The following is a 22595-nucleotide window of genomic DNA, read 5'->3' on the forward strand; positions in this document are numbered from 1 at the left end:
CTTAAAATATTTATTCAGTAAACATAAAATTTGAGTCATTGTTTTAGTTACAGAAAACAGAATGGGAGAATATACCACTTTCTTAGCTTGTGTTTCTTTTGTGGTTATTATTTATAGGCATTGAGCAAGTCTTATTACAAAGAATGGTTAGAGATTTAATAGAAAATCTGAAGAATATAATATTATTGGAAAATAAACTCTTTTGAGCTATCACAATTAATGATCAACATTTTGATAGTAAAATTAAATCATTAGGCAGATCATATTAAACAAATAGTTAGGGAAACTATTTACTTGCTTCAGAAATAGACAGTATAGTAAAATAAGAAATGATTTGTTCTACAAATCCAAAAGTAGTCATTGAATATTGGTAAGTGAGGCAATATATTCAACAGATATATTCTTTGTCTCTGCTATGTGCCAAGCAGGAACAAAAATTATAACACAGTCATTGCTCAGAAGCTTATATTTCAGTAATGGGGATAAAGGAAGTACATTTATATCTCTCTATAAAGTAAGATAAATGCTGCAGGGAGATACAAACTACGTGTATAGGGTAGAGATATTCAAAGTAAGAAAAATAATTGTTTTTAAGTGAATCTTTATGAGAGATCTCTTAAAAGCTGAGCTCTTCAGGATGGTTTTTATAGACTAACAGTTTGTAAACTATGTTCAAATAATTAGTAAAATTTCAATAATTGATTGGAGGGGTTTTTTTACATCAGGAAAATAGCATAGTAGTTAATAAGTTTATACCTCATGGAAGATGTCCTACCACATCCTTCATATACATTATCTGAAAAGAACTTTGTAAGGTTAGCATTATTAAATTCATTTTTTAGGTGAAGAAATTGAAGCCCAGAGGAGTGAATTTACTTGCTCACAAAAACATTGTTGATAAATGATACCGATAAATTTAAACCAAGGTTTTCTACATCTAAAACCCAAACAATTTCATAATATTAGGGTGAATGGTGTTTGTCAAATCATGACCCAAACTAGATGATGTCAGGTTGTGGAGAAGCTTGTCAAATGGATAGTTCTAACTTTATCTAGTTCTCATTGGGGGATTTTTTGAAGGTTCTAAGGATGTGTATTAGTGAGAAAGTCAGTCTGGGAGCAATGTGCAGAATAGTTGGAAAGCTCCTGTCACCATCTTGGTAATATATGGTGTTAGTGGACTAGGCCATTATATATGTTAGCCAAAGTGAAAATTCTAAGGAAAGATTGACTTCAAGAGATATTTTCAAACAAGATTTGACAGACTAGGAAATTTGATGAACCTAGGGACCAAGGAGAAAGGAAGAGGATTGAAAATGAGAATCATATTTTAAGCCTGCAGATTGAGAGGCTGTTGATACCATTACTAAAAGTTATTAAAAGAGGAAGTAAATTTTAGAGGAGGAAAGCATTTAGGTTAAACCATTTAAGTAACTATTGATAGCTCAGTAAGCTACTGAAGAAGTTACAGAAGCTGAAATGAAGAAGAGAGATCAAGGCTAGGTATCTGGATTTGGGAGTTTTCCCATTAATATCATTAGTTGAAGATACACGGTAGGATAATACTTTCAAAGAAAGGAGTTTTGCATATGATAAAGAGTCAAATAATGAGAAAAGTTTGCTTTTTTGTTATAGAAGAGAAAAACAGAAATGTGATGTGGAAAATGGAGAGAAGAATAGTATACTTTCACAAAAGCCAAAGAAGAGAGGTTTGAGAAGAAAGTAATTAATAGTGCTCAAAAATACAGAGAAAGCAAATAAAATAAAAACTGAGCAAAAGTAGGGAAAGTGATGGTTGAACTTCTGTACAGGATAGAAGATTAAAGGTAGATTTTAGAGCACTAATGAGGGAGTAAGATTGGTAATAACGTGATGAATTTGTGGGGATTGTTTCACTGCTTTTAAATGGATATTTCTGTGGTAAGTTTGAGACCAGTTTGGTTTTTCCCATTTCTAGGAAATGTGTACTATATCCATGCAATTCTTTGTATACTCACACAATTTGTTTACCATCTTTAAAGTTCATGAAAATTACCCAGTTCTGTATCGCTTTTTCCTAGTACTGTTTTGATCAGAAAATTATTATAATTTTTTTGACAGGCAGAGTGGACAGTGAGAGAGAGAGACAGAGAGAAAGGTCTTCCTTTGCCGTTGGTTCACCCTCCAATGGCCGCCGCGGCTGGCATGCTGCGGCCGGCGCACCACACTGATCCGATGGCAGGAGCCAGGTACTTATTCTGGTCTCCCATGGGGTGCAGGGCCCAAGGACTTGGGCCATCCTCCACTGCACTTCCCTGGCCACAGCAGAGAGCTGGCCTGGAAGAGGGGCAACCGGGACAGAATCCGGCGCCCCGACTGGGACTAGAACCCAGTGTGCCGGCGCCGCAAGGCGGAGGATTAGCCTAGTGAGCCGCAGCGCTGGCCACAGAAAATTATTTTTATTATAGGAAAATCTCCCTTTATATCCTCAAAGATTTTGTTCTGTTTTTCTGTATTCTTCAAGCACACTGATTTCCATATGTCGAATGTCATTTTTAATGTAGATATATTTATTATCTTATCTATAACCATATCACTGTGACTGCTCTTTTTCAACTCATTTTGTATGGATTCATTTATTCTGCATCCATACACCTATTTTGAATTTTCACTTGTATTTTAATAGTTGCTGCTGATTCTGACATGAATTTCATTGATAATGGCTTCTTTTTTGCTCTTTCATATCTTGCTGAAGTTCTGCTTCACAATGCATTACCTTCATTGTTCTTTTCATCTCTTGTAACTTTTCTTCAAACTTCCTTCTTTTAGAGAAATGTCATCTTGAAATAGTTAGAAGATAGTGAACTATATTGATTGAACTGTTTCTGTGTTGCATGGAGTAATTCTTTTTCTTCATTTTAAAATATTTTCTCATTTATATGCATTTTATTTACAGTGGGGGTATGGGAGGGGGGAGAAGGAGATAAAAGTGGAAGGGAGGGAGGGCAGAAGGAAGGAAGCAAGGAAGGTAGGTATTTCATCTGGTAGTTCATTGTCTGAATGCCTATAACAGCTGGGGCTGGGCTGGGGTGATGTGAAACCTCATTGTGGTTTTGATTTGAATTTCCCTGATGGCTAATAATTCTGATCATTTTTTCATGTGTCCATTAGCCACATGCTTGTTCAAGTCCTTTGCCAATTTTTTTTAACTTTTATTTAATAAATATAAATTTCCGAAGTACAACTTATGGATTATAGCAGTTTTTCCCCCCATAACCTCACTCCCAACTGCAACCGTCCCATATCCCACTCCCTCTCCCATCCCATTCACATCAAGATTCATTTTCAATTATCTTTATATAAAACAGAAGATCTACTTAGTATTTACTAAGTAAAGATTTCAACATTTTGCACCCATATAGACATGCAAAGTATAGAGTACTGTTTGAGTAGTAGTTTTACCATTAATTCACTAGTACAACATATTAAGGACAGAGATCCTACATGGGGAGTAAGTGCACAGTGACTCCTGTTGTTGATTTAACAATTGACACTCTTATTTATGACGTCAGTAATCACCCGAGGCTGTTGTTATGAGCTGTCAAGGCTATGGAAGCCTTTTGAGTTTGCCAACTCCGATCTTATTTAGACAAGGCAATAGTCAAAGTGGAAGTTCTCTCCTCCCTTCAGAGAAAGGTACCTCCTTCTTTGATGGCCTGTTCTTTCTGCTGGGATCTCACTCACAGCACTCACAGAGGTCTTTCATTTAGTTTTTTTTTTTTTTTTTTTTTTTCCAGAGTGTCTTGGCTTTCCATGCCTAAAATACTCTCGTGGGCTTTTTAGCCAGATCTGAATGCCTTAAAGGCTGATTCTGAGGCCAGAGTGCTGTTCAGGACATCTGCCATTCTATGAGTCTGCTGTGTATCCCGCTTCCCATGTTGGATCATTCTCTCCCTTTTTGATTCTATCAGTTAGTATTAGCAGACACTAGTCTTGTTTATGTGATCCCTTTGACACTTAACCCTATCATTATGATCAACCAAAACTGAAACTGATCACTTTGATTAATGAGATGGCGTTGGTACATGCCACCTTGATGGGATTAAATTGGAATCCCCTGGCACGTTTCTAACTCTACCATTAGGAGTAAGTCCGAGTGAGCATGTGCCAAACTGTACATCTCCTCCCTCTGTTATTCACACTCTTATTTTTAACAGGGATCACTTTTCAGTTAAATTTAAATGCCTAAGAATAATTGTGTGCTAATTAAAGAGTTCAACCAATAGTATTAAGTAGAACAAAAAAAATACTAAAAGGGATAAAGTATTAAGTTGTTCCTTGACAGGACAAGCACTGATCAAGTCATTGTTTCTCATAGTATCCATTTCACTTCAACAGGTTTCCTTTTTGGTGCTCAGTTAGTTGACACTGATCAAGGACTGGCTTACTGCACTCAGCATGATGTTATCCAGATTCCTCCATTTTGTTTCAAATGACCAGATTTCATTTTTTTTACCTGCTGTATAGTATTCCACAGAGTACATATCCCATAATTTCTTTATCCAGTGTTCTGTTGATGGGCATTTAGGTTGGTTCCATGTCTTTGTGAATCGAGCTGCAATAAACATTGAGGTGAAGACAGCTCTTTTATTTGTCAATTTAATTTCCACTGGGTAAATTCCAAGGTGTGGGATGGCTGAGTCCTGTGGTAGTGCTATATTCAGGTTTCTGAGGATTCTCCAAACTGTCTTCCATAGTGGCTTTACCAGTTTGCCTTCCCACCAACAGTGGATAAGTGTCCCTTTTTCTCCACATCCTTGCCAGCATCTGTTGTTGGTTGATTTCTGTATGTAAGCCATTCTAACTGGGGTGAAGTGAAACCTCATTGTGGTTTTGATTTGCATTTCCCTGATGGCTAGTGATCCTGAACATTTTTTCATGTGTCTACTGGCCATTTGGATTTCCTCTCTGATTTTAATTATTTCTTTTATACTATTTTTGGGTTGGGTTTATTATTGCTTTTCTAGGTCCTTAAGATGCATTGATAGCTCATTAATTTGATACGTTTCCAATTTCTTGATGTAGGCATTAATTGCTGTAAATTCTCCTCTTAATACTGCTGTTGCTCTATCCCATAAGTTTTGATATGTTGCATTCTCATGTTCATTAATTTCAGGAATTTTCCTTTTGATTTCTTCTTTTTTTTTAAATTTTTTGACAGGCAGAGTGGACAGTGAGAGAGAGAGACAGAGAGAAAGGTCTTCCTTTGCCGTTGGTTCACCCTCCAATGGCCGCTGCTGCCGGCGCGCTGCGGCCGGCACACCGCGCTGATCCAATGGCAGGAGCCAGGTGCTTCTCCTGGTCTCCCATGCGGGTGCAGGGCCCAAGGACTTGGGCCATCCTCCACTGCACTCCCTGGCCACAGCAGAGAGCTGGTCTGGAAGGGGGGCAACCAGGACAGAATCCGGCACCCTGACCGGGACTAGAACCCAGTGTGCCAGCGCCGCAAGGTGGAGGATTAGCATAGTGAGCCGTGGTGCGGGCTTGATTTCTTCTATTACTGATTGTTCATTTAGGAGCAGTGTTCAGTGTCCATGTGTTTGCATATTTTCTACAGATTCTTAAGTTGTTAATTTCCAACTTAATTCCATTTTAGTCAGAAAAGATATGCAATATGATCTCAAATTTTTAAAAATTTTCAGACTTGCTTTATGTCCTAGCATATGGTCTATCCTAGATAAAGTTCCATGCACTGATTTTTAAGAATGTGCATTTTGTAGCTATGGGATTAAATACTCTATAGATATCAGTTAGGTCCATTTGGCCCATTTTGTAGAGTAGGTTTGTTGTGTTTTTTTGTTACTTTTCTGTCTAGTTGATCTGCCCACTGATGAAAGTGGGGTGTTGATGTCTGGATAACTATTGTATTGAGTCTGTATCTCCCTTTAGATCTATTAACATCTTTTCTAAATAATTAGCCAGGTTCCCTGGCATTGGGTGCATATTTATTATAGTCTCATGTTCCTGTTGAATTGATCTCTTAATCAATTACATATGCCGTCGTCTCTCTTAAAAGCCGGTGCCGCAGCTCACTAGGCTAATCCTCCGCCTTGCGGTGCCGGCACACTGGGTTCTAGTCCCGGTCGGGGCGCCGGATTCTGTCCCGGTTGCCCCTCTTCCAGGCCAGCTCTCTGCTGTGGCCCGGGAGTGCAGTGGAGGATGGCCCAAGTCCTTGGGCCCTGCACCCCATGGGAGACCAGGATAAGTACCTGGCTCCTGCCATTGGATCAGCGCGGTGCGCCGGCTGCAGTTCGCTGGCTGCGGCGGCCATTGGAGGGTGAACCAATGGCAAAGGAAGACCTTTCTCTCTGTTTCTCTCTCTCACTGTCCACTCTGCCTGTCAAAAAAAAAAAAAAAAAGCTTTTTGTATTAAAGTTTAGTTTGTCTGAATTAGGGTGGTGACATCTGCTCATTTTTGTTTTCTGTTAGCATGGAATATCTTTTTCCATCTTTTCCCTTTCAGTGTGCATGTATCATTGTTTGTGAGCTGTGTTTCATGTAGGCAGCAAATAGATTGGTCTTTTTTTAAAAGAATTATTTATTTATTTAACAGGCATAGTTACTGAGAGGGAGAGAGGAAGATGAAGAGGCAGAGAGACATAGAAGTCTTCCATCCACTGCTTCACTCCCCAAGTGGCCACATGTTCAATGCTAGGCCAGACTGAAACCTAGATCCAGGATATTCTTTTCCTTTTTTTTTTTAAGATTTTATTTATTTATTTGAGAGGTAGAGTTACAGAGAGTGAGAGGAAGAGACAGAGAGAGAGGTCTTCCGACTATTGGTTCACTCCCCAAATGGCTGCAATGGCTGGAGCTGTGCTGATCCGAAGCCAGGAGGAGCCAGGTGTTTCTTCCCAGTCTCCCATGTAAGTGCAGGTGCCCAAGGACTTGGGCCATCTTCTACTGCTTTCCCAGGCCATAACAGAGAGCTGGATTGGAAGAGGGGCATCTGGGACTAGAACCAGTGCCCATGTGGGCTGCTGGCACCGCAGGTGGATGATAAACCTACTGTGCCATGGCACCGACCCCAAGATCCAGGATTTTCTTCCAGGTTCCCCAAATGGGTTCAGGGCACAAGCACTTGAACCAAGCTCTGCGGCTTTCCCAGGCCATTGGCAGGGAACTGGATTGGAAGTAGAGCAGCCAGGACTTGAACCTGTGCCCATATGGGATGTTGGTGTGGCAGGCGGCATCTTAACCTGATACACTACAGTGCTGGCCCCAGATGGGTCTTATTTTTTAATCCATTCAGCCAGTCTGTATCTTTTAATTGGAGGATTTAGGTCATTGACTTTTAAGGTTATTATTGATAAGTAATGGTTTGGTCCTATCATTCTTCATACATATCCCTATTTGTTTGCTTTGGATTCCCTTTTTACTTTTACTAGAAGATTTTCTGCCCTCACATTCTTTCATAATGGTGATTATTGTTCTCTGTGTGTAGCACATCCTTAATAATCATTTGTAAGGCTGGACAAGTGGTGACACATTCTTTCAATTTCTATTTGATTTGGAGTGTCTTTATTTCACCTTCATTAATAAATGAGAGCTGTTCTGGGTATTTTGAGTTGACAATTTCTTTTTTATAGGACTTGGACTGTGTCCCTCCATTCTCTCCAAGCTTATAGGGTTTCTGATTAGAAATCAGCTGTTAGTTTAATTGGGGATCCTCTGGAGCTAATCTAGTGTTTCATTTTAGAGTCTTTCCTTTGTTTTGTTGTTGAAAGTTTGACTATAATTTGCGATGGTGAAGATCTTTTCCAATCACATCTAGTTAGAGTTCTTTGTGCTTTCTGTACTTGGATATCCCTTCTTTCTCCAAATTATGAAGTTTTCTGCTGTTATTTCATTGAATAGGCCTTCTAATCCATTCTTTCTTTCCATGACCTCAAGAACTCCTGATGTGTATGTGGTTGTTTGATAGTATCCCATAAATCATAAATCCTGAACACTATCTTCAGTTTGTCCAATTCTTTTTTTTCTCTGAGATATTCCCATATTCCCAAGGATTTGTCTTCTAGCTTCAATATTTTTTTCTTCTCTCTCACCAAGTCTGTTGTTGATGCTTTCTATTGTATTTTATATTTGACATATTGAATTCTTCATTTCTAATATTTTAGTGTGATTTCTCTTCAGTCTCTTCTCTATATCTAAAGTGAGATGATATCTCATTGTGTTTTTGATTTGCATTTCCCTGATGGTAGTGATGCTGAGCATTTTTTCATGTATTTGTAAGCCATTTGTATTCTTTTGAGAACTATTCAAATCCTTTGCCAATTTCTTAATTGTATTATTTTTGTTGTTGAGTTTTTTGAGTTCCTTATATATTCTGGATATAAATTCCTTATCAGATGAATAGTTTACAAATATTTTCTCCCATTTTGTAAGTTATCTTTTCACTGTTAATTGTTTCCTTTTCTGTGCAAGGACTTCTTAGTTTGATATCATCCCAATTGTCCATTTATGTTTCATTGCCTCTGCTTTGGGGTTCTTATCCAAAAATGTATACACACATTGCTTTTGCCAAAGTCTTTAATTGTGTGCTCTATATTTTTTCTGGTAGTTTCAGAGTTTCAGGTCTTAATTAGATGTTCAGTCAATGTCTGATTGAAGCTGGTGATATAATAGTGGCTGTCAAAGTGTATGAACAACTCAGAAGAACAATGCCTTAGTTTGGGGTTGAAGAGGATAAATCATCCCACAATGTCTGTGGGAGATTGGTTCCAGGATTCCCCCAGACACCAAAATCTGCAATGTTCAATTGTTTTTTATGAAAGGATGTGGCCGGCGCTGCGGCTCACTAGGCTAATCCTCCGCCTGCGGCGCCGGCACACCGGGTTCTAGTCCCGGTCCAGGCGCCGGATTCTGTCCCAGTTGCCCCTCTTCCAGGCCAGCTCTCTGCTGTGGCCCGGGAGTGCAGTGGAGGATGGCCGAAGTCCTTGGGCCCTGCACCCGCATGGCAGACCAGGAGAAGCACCTGGTTCCTGGCTTCGGAACAGCGTGAGGTGCCGGCCGCAGTGCGCCAGCCGTGGCGGCCATTGGAGGGTGAACCAACGGCAAAAAGGAAGACCTTTCTCTCTCTCTCTCTCTCTCTCACTGTCCACTCTGTCTGTCAAAAAAAAAAAAAAAAAAAAAAGAAAGAAAGAAAGAAAGAAAGAAAGGATGAATGTGCATGCAATCTATGTTCATCCTCTTCTAAACTTTAAACCATTTCTTGGTTACCTAATACAATATAAATGTGGTATAAGTAGAGGTTGTTTAGGAAATAATGGTAAGAAAAATTCTGTACTGGTTCAGCACAAAAGTAATCTTTTTTTTTTCTGAGTATTTTCATTCACAGTTGGTTGAATCCACAGATGTAGAACTTCAGAAACAGAAGGTCAACTGTAGTACTGCTCTCTCAAAATTTAGAAAGATTTGAGAATTTTCACATTAGAGGGTTAAGAGAAGGAAAAACACAATTAATGTAAAATAAGGACAATTTGAAATATAAATATATGAAACTGCAAATGACTGCTATCAATAGGGAGAATATTTTGAGTAGTTAATATTAAGAAGAATGAGAAACATACTATTATTTTCTACTAACTTACTCGTTTACAGTGAGAGAGAGACAGAGAGAGAAAGGTCTTCCTTTGCCATTGGTTCACCCTCCAATGGCCGCCATGGCTGGCACGCTGTGGCCTGCGCACCACGCTGATCTGAAGGCAAGAGCTAGGTGCTTCTCCTGGTCTCCCATGGGGTGCAGGGCCCAAGGACTTCGGCCATCCTTCACTGCACACCCGGGCCACAGCAGAGAGCTGGCCTGGAAGAGGGGCAACCGGGACAGAATCCGGTGCCCCGACCGGGACTAGAACCCAGTGTGCCGGCGCCGCTAGGCGGAGGATTAGCCTATTGAGCCGCGGCGCCGGCTCCTATCTTGTGTTTTTTAATAGAATGACACTTTCAAACCAATCAATTCCCCTTCTCCTTTGAAACTCAGGCTAAAAAGTGGTCACATTGGCAGTTCCATAATAGCCTTTATAATTAGGTTATACTACTTGTTAATAATGAGGCTAGTGCTTGTATTTTAAACTTTTACTTAAACATTTGGGTAATAATCACAAATTTGTACTTATTCTTCCACAATTAAAGTAAATAAAGACAGCATAAAACATTATATGAGGAAGTAAAGAAGCAGTTTCTTACTTGATATATTCAAAAAGTAACATTTAAACAACTGAGAACACTTGAGCAGTTGATCAGTGTTTGCTTTCATATTTTGTTTGATAAACCAAGTACCTATGAGTGACCTGGAGTGCTGCATTTGGAATAAAACAGAATGACTGTAGGATATATAAGAAGGACCCCACTCTAACAGTTTAACACATTACAAAGATCCTTGGTGTAACTGTTCTAAAAGAACACTCACTTTTCAAGTCAAATCCTCATTGCAAATGTATTTGAAAAAAAAAAAAAACCTACAGTTGGTCTCCAAATCCTAAAATGAATTCCTCCTTCAGTAGTAAAAGTAAATTTAGGTAAAAAATTACCCACAAAACTACTGGTTACAGTCTCTGTAAAAACAGATACAGTGGCTATAGCCATAAGTCATTACCTTCTTGCTGTCATTTCTGGCCAGATTAAAGAGGACTCTTGTTTCAAGTAATCCCTACTGATTAGGGTAAGGGGATTCCTGTTACTTTAAAATCATCATCAGCTGGGAGCTGGGTCCTGAAAGAGTTGTCCTGGGCTGGAAATTGTATTAAGGCTTTTGAGAAATGGTGTATCTACTATCAAGCCTAATGTCTTGTCATTTGTTTTCCAAGGGTCCTCCTGGTCCCGCAGGTATTCCTGGTCCATCAGGAAAGAGAGGTCCACGGGTAAGTAGACCTATTTCCTGCTGTTAGAATTAGTAACTTTCTGGTATGTTTTTTCTAGTTGTAAAATGTGTTCTTCCTTTGGAAAGCTGCCTGGATCTTCACACTTGGCCCAACCTTTGCCAATTCATGAGGAGCTTAAAAATAAGTGTAGCCTTGTTTATATGAGTGCATACACACAGCCAAAGCATTCTCTGGGAACACGTTCAAGAAAGATCATCAAATTTGTAGATTAGTGACTGTTCTGGTGCTACTTGTAACATTATTCATTGTTTTTAAGAGATCTCAATAGTCCAACATGAGGTTCATTTGGAAAATGAAGAGGATTGGGCTGCATTAGAGTAATGCATTTCTGGATTACATAATGGAAAATACTGGAGCTATTGACTATAAAACAACTTGCCCTGAGGGGAAAAGCTACCTTCAGGATCAGCAGTAGTTTCTCACACAAGTCCAACAAAAGATTTATTGCTATGAGGAATTAGTTTCTTTCAAATCTAAAAACAAATGTGGATTTTTACAAAATCTTTATTGAGTGAACTAGAAAAAGAGGATTGTGTTATAAAGACAAATGAAATATCCTTCATACAATCCACTTTCTTTTTGTCCTGATTTTTATCACACAAATAATATAAAGCAAAATTACTGCTTAAAGTTGTTCATTTTCATATCAAACTTTCAACCATTTGAAGTCCATGAAGAATTTCCTCTGGGCTCCCTACAGCTATTGTTTCTAAACTTTGCCCATTATCACCTAGTATTCACACCATTCCCACCCTTCTGCCTCTCTGAGAAAACTTAGATGCTCTTTTTTGAGGGGCTAAATCCATATAGCACTAATTCTGTTCCCTGTCCCCTGCTAAGGCTGTTATCCCAACAGCATCCATTCTAAATCTCCATCTATTCTCATGATAGAGCTGTTTCCTTTGCTTATTCTCTCCTGCACCTGTACCCTCCCCCCGATTTTCATTTGTTCAATTCTTTCTTTATGGAAAAAATAGTAGTATTCTCAAGACTAACCATGTCACTTGTGTTCCTAATTTCATCCCTTCAATCAGTTATCTACTTTAGAAGCTCAATTCCATATCCCCCGCCCTCAAAGTTTCATCCTGGTTGGCAACAAGAAGTTATCACACTTCAAATTGTAAATGTTGATTAATATTCATTATTCCTGGAGATGTTTTCCTGGCTTGCTGTTGTACTACTGAGCTTTAATGAATAACACTTCATACCTAAGGCCCTTACTTCTGTATCAACAGCTGATTTACTAATCTCCATAACTTTTTTAAAAAGATTTTATTTATTTATTTGAGAGGTAGAGTTACAGACAGTGAGAGGGAGAGAGAGAGAAAGGTCTTCCCTTCATTGGTTCACTCTCCAAATGGCCACAATGGCTGGAGCTGAGCCAATCCGAAGCCAGGAGCCAGAAGCTTCCTCTGGGTCTCTCACATGGATACAGGTGCCCAAGGACTTGGGCACCTTCTACTGCTTTCCCAGGCCATAGCAGAGAGCTGGACAGAAAGAGGAGCAGCTGGGACTAGAACCTGCACCCATATGGGATTCCAGCACTGCAAGTGGAAGATTAAGCCACTGTGCCACAGTGCCGGCCCCTAATCTCTATAATTTTTTGCATCTACTTTATTAAAATTAATTTTAAAATGTTACCAATGACATGCCATGAAATTTAACTGTTTTTCTTTAGTATTCATATTGCTAAAGATATTTTCAATATATGCATTGCTGGCATCCATGTATTTCTGACATACTCTGCTTCACTAATTCAGAATTGGAGAGATAAATAGATAATTATTAACTATGTGTTATCGGTTAAGATGAAGGTTTAAGTGAAGAACACATAGGTGGGGGGATACGTCAATCAAAAAATCCATGAAAACATTGACTTAAAAGATAACTTTATTGAGGACAGCGTGGAAGTATAGCTGGTAAAGCTGCTGCCTGTGATGCTAGCATCTCATATGGGTACTAGTTCATGACCTGGCTGCTCCATTTCTGATCCAGCACTCTGCTAATGTGCCTGAGAAAGCGAAGATGGCCCAAGAGGTCTTAAACATCCCTGTTCATAAGTGGGACTAAAAATAACCAGCTGGCAGGATTGTTATAGGGATTAGTAATGAGAAATATTTTAAAAAATGTAGTTTCTGTTACATTGTAGGTACTTTGCAAATAGAATCAATTTGCAAAGTGGGTAATATGTGCTAAGCACTACATTAGTAAAACAAAAAAAAGTTTCTTTTCAAATAGTTTATAATCTTAGACTAAATAAATGTGTCATTAATAGGTAAAATAGCAATGAGATATTTAAGCAACTTATTAGAGAAGTATAAGAAATGTTCTGATGCAATATATAATTGACAAATGCATTTTACATGCAGTTATTATATGGAAATAGGAGAAACAAATTAGTTCTTGATGGTATGGCAGGTTTCAAAAATATGGTAGGACATCATATATGAGATATCGTGTATGAGATTTGAAGGATGATTTGGGTTGGTGTAGGGGGCAAAGTAAATGAAATCTTTAAGGTGTATACAATAGCATAAGCAAAACTCACATCCATGAAGAGACAATACATGTTGAGAGAAGAGAAACTAAACAATTGCACTTGTTATTTTTAGACTTTTCCTCTATACAGCTTTTAGAAGTAGCACTGAGCAGTATGCTGTGGCTACAGAGAGAAGTGATAAGTAAAGGAAGTAAACACTTTGAGACAGTGTTTTGAAGCAAAAGATGGAAACCACAGTTCTGCTGTATAATTAGTGGTAGCTATTATTTCCAAAATTAAAATAGCTAAGATCACAAAAAAAATAAAGAGCTTTTTAAAAATTATAGCATTTGTTTTAATGAAATTACATTTTTAAATATTGATTTGAATGTTAAAATACTTGTATTTCTATTTGTGTCTCTTCTAAGAATAAGCTGACTTTTTCACTATTTGTAGGGTATACCAGGGCCACATGGAAATCCTGGGCTACCTGGATTACCAGGTCCAAAGGTGAGTGATTACTAATGATTATCACATGATTTTCCTGAAATTTTAAAAGCAGATTTTCAACTTCTAAGGCCAGTTTTAGGACATCAAGATATCTGTCATCTTCAGAACATCATTTTTCAACAGGATTGTCTTAGCTTGGAAGAAAGCTAGGTTCCTTTGAAATCCTACAACACTGGGATTTTTATATTTAGTGGTAAAATCAAGCCCAGGCATGCTTTGGTATTCCAAGATATTTTTTGTCAAAATATGATGGCAATATCTGGAAATATCTGAAATATATAGAGAATTTGCAGTTTGCCTTAAATTAAAGCCATTTTTAAAAAAATATTTCCTTGAAAGTCAGAGATACAGAGAGAGAAGGAGAGGCAGAGAGAGAGAGAGAGAGAGAGAGAGAAAGAGAGAGAGGTCCTCTATCCGCTGGTACACTCCCTAGTTGGCCGCAACGGCAGGAGCTGTTCCAATCCGAAGCAAGGAGCCAGGAGCCTTCTCTGGGTCTCCCGCGAGGTGCAGAGACCCAAGGACCTGGGCCATTCTCTGCTTCTTTCCCAGGTCACAGCAGAGAGGTGGATCGGAAGTGGAGCAGCCGGGACCCAAACTAGCGCCCATATGGGATGCCAGCACTGCAGGCAGCGGCTTTACCTGCTAAGCCACAGTGCCGGCCCCAAGGCCATTTTAATTTGCAAACACACACTATGAAAATAAATCATCATTTTAGTTCCCTTCTCCACACTTTATGAAAAAAAATCTTTTTTAATGTTTATAGAATAATCAAATTTTTAAGAAAACAGTTAACACAGAAGCATATCTATATGAGTGCATATAGTTCTATTATAACAGTATGAGCCAAGAGGCAGGAACTCAGTCCAAGTTTACCATGTGGGTGGCAGGGAACCAACTACTTGAGTTCTTACCTGCTATCTCCCAGGATGCACTTATGTAGGAAGTTGGAATGAGGAGTATAGCTAGAACTTGAACCCAAGTATTCCAATATGAGATATGGGTATCCCAAGAAGCATCTTAACCATGGATCCAAACATCTGTTCCAGGAGTCTCTTTTATAAGAGCATGAATCCAATTCATGAGGTCTCCACCTTCACGATCTAATTACCTTCCAAATACCTTCACATTGGGGATTAGGCTTCCACATGTGAGTTTTGAGGGGGATAAACATCCTGTCCATTACATTAACTAAGAGAAAGAAAAAATGTGCATGTGGGTGATGAAAAAGGTTGAGTAACAGATAAAATAAGTATTAGGATCTTGGTTTCCAGTAACTTCATGAATTTTTTAGGTTCTTACTCCTCTGCTTATAATGATCACGTTCAGAGTTAGACATGTAACCATAGAGGAAGGGGTTAAGAACAGAAGTTTTGGGGCTGGCGCTGTGGCATAGTAAGTAAAGCCACTGTCTGCATGCCAGAATCCCATATGGGCCCCGGTTCGAGTCCAGGCTGCTCCACTTCCAGTCCAGCCTCTGCTATGGCCTAGGAAAGCAGTAGAAGATGGCCCAAGTCCTTGGGCCCCTGCACTTGTGTGGGAGACCTGAAAGAAGCTCCTGGCTCCTGGCTTTGGATTGTGTGGGTTGAAATCTTAGCCCTCTAGATTGATATGACTAGAAGCAAGCTGCTTTACTTAGACACTTTAAAAATCACTTTCCTTTTCCATGAAATGGGGGAGAATCAGAGTACCTGTTTGTGGTAACTGTAGTTAAAACTAAATCAACATGAGCAAAACACTTCAGAAGGTGCTACTGGTTCCTGGGTAGTATCATTTATAATTAGTAGACAATATCATATAGTGAGAATAACTGGAGTCTCAATTTCCTAACATTTCCCAACTTTGTTAGTAATTTTTTGGGTTCAATAAACATGGCTTATAGAGGAACACAGATCCTTTCAGACATCAAGTCTGGATGTCCAACAGTGAAGAAGCCAGAAGACTTCCTAAGAAATTAGAAGATTTTAAATGTAACTCCCTGTCTCTAAAGGTTTTATTTGGGGACTTTATAATAGTACAGTAAAAGTTAAAAGTTAAAATAGCTGTAGAGGCCCAGCCCAAATTTCTGCAGTAAATTAAAGTTACTGTAGGTGTATAGTCATACTAACAACCTCACAAGACCCAGGGAGACAGGGGTGAGAGGGGCATTTCCTATGGCTTGTATTATTCTCCCTCTTGTATTTCAGTATCCAACATGTGTTGGGCACTCAATAAATAACAAATGGAACCAATAATGTGACCAACCTAATATTAGTATTGAGGCACTGGTGTCATAAGGGAAAGAGACCTAACAATACTTCCTAAGCATTTAATTTTGCCAACTTTATTTATGGCATCTCATTTAGTCTCATCTCAATCAAGAGTACTGTGATAGTAGGTTCCATTGTCTGAGTCTTTGCACAGAAGAAAATACTCCAACAAATAAGCACTTAACTAAGGTAACAGATTTGATTAAGCACTATCATTAGATTCAAATTATATATGTCTTAGTCATTTCTTCACACTAGGTTGTGTCTCTTCTAACAGTAAGGAATTCTGTCATAAAAGATTTTCTGAATTTATTGGATAATTGTAACCAAAAGTTTTATTCCAAGGTTTCAGCTTGTTCTGTGTTACATAAACATTGTGAAGAGTGAAATTGATCTCTAGTCCCTGAGAACTATGTTGGTAAATAATAGAATATAAAGTGCCACATAAAAATTTAGGGGATATGTAGTATATTTTTGCTCAGCTTTAGTAAAAAATAATGACATGAAACAGAGGAAAACTTTGGGTTCACTAACTGAAATTATTGTCTGAAAAAAGGAGACCTATGTTAGAAACGGTGATTTTCTAAAAAACACAAGAAAGTAAAGTCTATTTTCTGTTTGCCACAGAAGATGGATTTTTCTCTTGTCACAAACATCGTCTGGGTCCAAACTTTATCATATCCTCTACTAAATGAAGTGTGTTTTTATTAATAGCTCCTGCTTGTCTGCAGGAGATGTGATTTGAGACCCCCTGTGGTTGTCTGAAACTTTGGATAGTAGTGAGCCCCACAAAGATTTTTCCTGTATGTACATACCTACAGTAACATTTAATTCATAAATTGGACACAGTAAGAAATTAATAACAGTAATGAAATATAAAAATTATAAAAATATCCTATAATAAAATTTTTTAAAGTAATGAATTTATTATTTCTGGAATTTTCCATGTAATATTTTCAGACTATGGTTGCCTCTGAGTAACTGGAACTGTGGTTAAGGGGGGGACTGCTATATTTTCAGGGTAATAGATACTTTTATTGGTATTAATTAATCCCACAAAGAATCTTTGAACATGAGTAATGAATACATGCAGTCTATAGTCTCAGCCTTTTCTGTACTTTAAATTCCAGGCCAAACAGTATGTATGTAATCAAGATAAATCCTTTCCCCAGAACACTTCCTAGAGGAAACTTAAATAGCCTCACAAACACGCACAGCTTATATTACTTTAGTCAGGCCACTAGGTCCTTCAAATTTAATCTAGTTAAGTGAAAACATCTAGCCTTAATAAACTACAATAACAATGTCTGTTAATATTAAATAAAATTTTATTTGTAATAATAAGTATTAAACCTCAAAGAGTAATAATTCTAGTGCTATGTTCTGTTCCTAGATTTGACTGAATGTGCTCATGTCTCTAGTATGTATTTCTCTTAATTGTTTCTTTCTTGCATGTGCCTTAAACACATATATTAGGTATAGCTGCTGACCCACTCTAAGAATTTTTTACTGGGTCAAATTACCATAAAAATGTTAAGGGCAACATTATGAAAATGTGAAGAATGATAAAATGCTAGAGACTCGACTTGTGTGCTCCCATTCATTTAGATAGCATAGGGACCTTCTTGTACAGGAGTAGACAAAATGATCATTTCCTTTGATTTCACAGGTAAAATGTTACTGATGAGTATTAAAAGTTTTCTTCTGGCTGACACTGCAGCTCACTAGGCTAATCCTCTGCCTGCAGCGCCGGCACCCCGGGTTCTAGTCCTGGTTGGGGCGCCAGATTCTGTCCTGGTTGCTCCTCTTCCAGTCCAGCTCTCTGCTGTGGCCCAGGAAGGCAGTGGAGGATGGCCCAGGTCCTTGGGCCCTGCACCTGCATGGGAGACCAGGAGGAGGCACCTGGCTCCTGGCTTTGGATCAGCGCAGTGCACCGGCCGTAGCGGCCACTTGGCGGGTGAACCAAGGGATAAAGGAAGACCTTTCTCTCTGTCTCTCTCTCACTAACTCTGCCTGTCCAAAAAAAAAAGTTTTCTTCTAATTATCAAGAACAATTAGTGTCAAATCAAAAGGATTCGGGTGTCAACTTGAACAGCTAAAGATCTGTGAGATTTGAATGAACACTACTAAGAATAACTGCCTAGGGCAGTGGCAGGGGGCAAGTGCTCTGGCACAGTAGGTAAAGCCATCACCTGTGATGCCAGCATCCCATATGGACTCCTGTTCATGCCTGGGCTGCTCCACTTCTGATCCAGCTACCTGCTAATGGCCTGGGGAAAGCAATGGAAGATGGCCCAAGTTTGGGCCCCTTCCACCCATGTGGGAGACCTGGATGAACCTCCTGACTCCTGGCTTTGGCCTGGCCCAGCACTGGCAATTGCGACCATATGGGGAGTGAGCAGATGGAATATTCTCTCTTTCCCATCTATCTAATTTTTCCTCTCTTCCTCCCTCCCTCCATCTCTCTCTCTGACTTTCAAATAAATAATAGGTCTTAAAAAAAGAATAACTGCCATAGATTAACCCACAAATATTTCTAAATCATAAGTTACAATAAATCAAAAAACAAATCAACCCTCATTGGTCACCTTTAAATGATGGTAGGGAATTACATCTGTGAGATTCTGGAGTCCTTGACTCAAGAATTGAAGTCCAAAACTTCAATTTAATTCTGAACCAAATACCCATAGTATCAGACTCCATAGCTATAGGGCTCAGTCCCTCAAGACTGCCCACACTGCCAGATGCCAGGCAAACACAGAGTGCCCACACCACATGTAGTTTACCCGGCTCAACTACAGATTCAAGGGTTTCCATGACCCACCTTCTTAGGTTCAGTATTTCCTTGAATGTTTCACAGAAGTCAGGGAAACACTTTATCTTTACCAGTTTATTGTAAGGGAACTCAGGAACAGCAAGATGGAAGAGATACCTCAAGTATTAGGGGTGGGGAGTATGGCACTTTCATGTTCTCTCCTGGCACACAACCTTCCCAGCACCACAACTCTTCAAATCTTATTTAGTGATTTTCATAATTTTGTTTTTAACCCCATCTGCTCCCTACAAGTGAGGGAAAGGAGACGTGGTGCTGAATGTTTCTAGTTTCTAATCACTTAAGTGTCATTCTAATGACCCTACCCCAAACCGTAAGCTAGGAGTCCTACCTTGAGTCATTTTACTAACCAGAGCTTAGGTCAAAGGGGGCTTGCTATGAAAAAGGACACGCCTATTACTCAGGAAATCCAATGGGGTTTAGGCACTCTGTGCCAAGAAATAGGGACAAAGATCAAATGTACATTTATATTATACCACCTTATTATTTTGAAAAATTACTAAAGAAAAAAGGAAAGAATCAAGATTTTCATTTAAAATTTCTTTGATTTTCTTATAGAATTAGGATAACCAGGTTGATTAAGTGAAGTTTCTTTTTATAGAAAAAGCTAGAAAATAAAAATGCTGGAATTAAAAATGATAATTTGCCATCCCAATAAGGAAAAAGGTCAAAAAAACAACAATCCAGTGTATAGGCAGAGGCTGCTTGGCAATCTTAGAGGAATGGCCACCAAATGAGGTAAGTGGTAGGAGTATGATCAGAGAGCTAGAAGGAGTCAGTTATTTAGGTGAGGTAGTGGATTTTGCTGTGATCGCTTATCAAAGTTAAAAGCATGATCAACTACTGAGAGTGAGTGGAAACAGAGGAGTTATGGAATAATGATCTATAAACAGGGGAAAGTGAATTGATTAAGGCAATAATTGGACATGGTAAACAACAACACGTGATATCATGAATTTTAAGTGAAAATTTTCAGCGTGATTGTTTTCTCTTAGTCACATATAGCTGCTAGGGGACAGAGTTGCCAGGTAAGCTAAAAAGACAGAGAAAGGATCAATGTGGTTGTTCATGTATGCAAAGAAGTGATTATGTCAGACACTTGCATTTATACTAGCTAAAGACAACAGTTAGACCACAAAGGAAATGAGACAGTGAAAATGTGGTGAGAGTCACTGATTAGCAGTTCCAGTGGGTCAAATAGCTATTAAAAGTTATGGAGGCCTAGATCAGGTGAGCTGAAAATGTAGGAAGAGTTGGGTATAGAGTATAGCTGAGATGATGGATCTTCTGTAGTTACTAGTAATGTCAAAGTGTATCCAGATGATACCACTTTAAGATCAAGTCATCTAGTGTTTCCTTTGTGCTATTCTCCCAATTTAGCATAACCATACTCTGAACTTTCAATTTCCAAATTAATTTTCATTAAAGTTTTGCTGGTCCATCAGTAATTCACACAGGATATGTGTTCTGTTTTCCAAGACGGCAATAACTTGTGAAATTTATTTTAATATTGATTGTCTTTAGTACTGCTACTTTTAATGCTAGCACCTTTATAATCCAGAAAGAATTTGTTGCTAAATATTGGAAGCTAATCTAAGTAGATATTATTTTTCCCATTGTAGAGAAAGAATTTCAAATTGAAAGACTGAATTACTTGTTCAGTGTTTTCACTCCAAATCCCTATGCTCTTATCAATTATATTGTGTAGACTCTAATGACATAAATCTATCTAACATGTAAATGGGTCTAGTACATCAGGGAATTTTTCTTCCTAAGATAGAAAGTCCTTTAGAGATCCAATAACAGTTGCAGTAACCTACTGTAATAAGGATGATCTGGGACTTTAGCAGATCAGGGATAGGTAGAACTTTGGGACTCATTTGACTAACAAAATATAAGCAAATTCCTTTTTCTCTTACTAATACTAAAAGGGAATATAAAACTTCTTTAATAAAAATCATGTAGGAGAGGAAGTAATGGTGGAATAGTGAGGGTGCACACTGATAGTCCAGGAAAAGATAGTTTAATAAAAGTGGAGTTACTGTAGTCTCAGGAAAAAGCTAAGGAAAAAATTGCAGAGGAAATTCCCCCGGATCTAGTGGATGTGACACAGAGGACCTACGGGGAGAGCAAGGATGTCCATGGCGCGGAGGACAGCCATGGAGTATGTGCGCCAGTGCTGGAAGGGGAGGTGAGACAAAAACCTCGGTAATCCAAGACATTAGTGGGGAATGGCAGAAAGAGCCTAGAGGAAACAAAAGCCCCACTGGGGAAAACTCACCAGGCTGACTAGAGGAGAGAAAAAAACGAATAAATAAGGGGAACCGGCATGGACACTAGCCTCTCTCTCCACTCACCTTAAACAGCCAAGCAAGACAGAGGGCAGGCGCCATTTTGAACATACGTAAAGTGGTACCCACCATCAGCCAAGCAGAAAAACCTGACTCTGGTGGGGAGAAATAACAGGAGCTTAGGACCTAGCCAAAGTGTGGAGCTAACAAACTGAGATTGTGAAAATCTGAGGGTGGGCGAGAGAACTCACCAAGTACACAAACTTGGTAACCTTGGCAACCCAGTAAGAGACTGCGGAGAAATTTGAGACCACACTGAGGGCTGCATAAACCCTTTGTGCGGTCCCTGGGGTGGAGAGAGCAGTTGAATACCCACAGGGGCCAGATTTCATACATCAGCTACCCTCAATTCCACTCGGCTATGCGGAATTACTTCCCTTCTGAGTCAAAAAAAAAAAAAAAAAAGAGAGAGAGAGAGAGCAAGTGAGAGAGAGAACAAACTGGGTGAGTCACCTTTGACATACCCTTAACCCAGAAGAACCAAACAGAGCTCTCTGGCCACACCCATCACAGCCTCTAAGGATCCATCAAAAGCAGACAGTCCACTTAATCTAGAGTCATACTATAACAAGAAAAAACACCACAGCAAAGAAACCAAAGAATATCTCCAATATGCCAAACAATAAACGCAAAAACTGAGGTAACGAGAACAAGGAACACAATGACGCCCCCAAATGAAAAAGACACCCCAATTCAAGATTATGAAGATGATGAGATAGAAGAAATGCAAGAAGCAGATCTCAAAAAATTGATAAGAACATTAAGAAGTTCTCAAAAACAAATTCTTGAACTACAGAAATCCTTACTGGACAGGGTAGAAACTCTCTCTCGTGAAAATGAAATATTAAGCAGGAATCAAGATGAAATGAAACAAATAGTAGAACATGAAACTGTGATAGTGACGAGAAATCATAATGAAATGAAGAATTCAATAGATCAAATGAAAAACACATTAGAGAGCCTTAAAAACAGAATGGGTGAAGCAGAAGAGAGAATATCGGACTTAGAAGACAGAGAACAGGAAAGCATACAGTCAAACCAAAGAAAAGAAGAGGAAATTAGAAATCTAAAAAATATTGTTGGGAATCTACAGGATACTATTAAAAAACCCAACATTCGGGTTCTAGGAGTTCCTGAAGGCATGGAGACGGAGAAAGGATTAGAAGGACTTTTTAATGAGATACTAGCAGAAAATTTCCCAGGTTTGCAGAAGGACGGAGACATCCTAGTACAAGAAGCTCATAGAACCCCTAA

General features: G+C 38.9%; 1 protein-coding gene across 1 annotated transcript in view; it reads left to right on the plus strand.

The window, feature by feature from the left end:
* The window catches only part of COL24A1 (collagen type XXIV alpha 1 chain), a gene marked incomplete at its 5' end in the record, with an annotated part of 418086 nt that overhangs the window by 36655 nt on the left and 358836 nt on the right, over positions 1 to 22595 (plus strand). Inside the window, 2 exons of the mRNA XM_089299394.1 lie at positions 10848 to 10901; positions 13858 to 13911. Of these exons, the coding sequence (XP_089155520.1) occupies positions 10848 to 10901; positions 13858 to 13911 (108 nt within the window). The remainder of the gene's footprint in view (positions 1 to 10847; positions 10902 to 13857; positions 13912 to 22595) is intronic.

Source organism: Oryctolagus cuniculus, chromosome 7, assembly GCF_051225735.1.
Source record: "Oryctolagus cuniculus isolate XC-2025 breed Fujian yellow rabbit chromosome 7, ASM5122573v1, whole genome shotgun sequence".
Lineage (NCBI taxonomy): Eukaryota > Metazoa > Chordata > Mammalia > Lagomorpha > Leporidae > Oryctolagus > Oryctolagus cuniculus.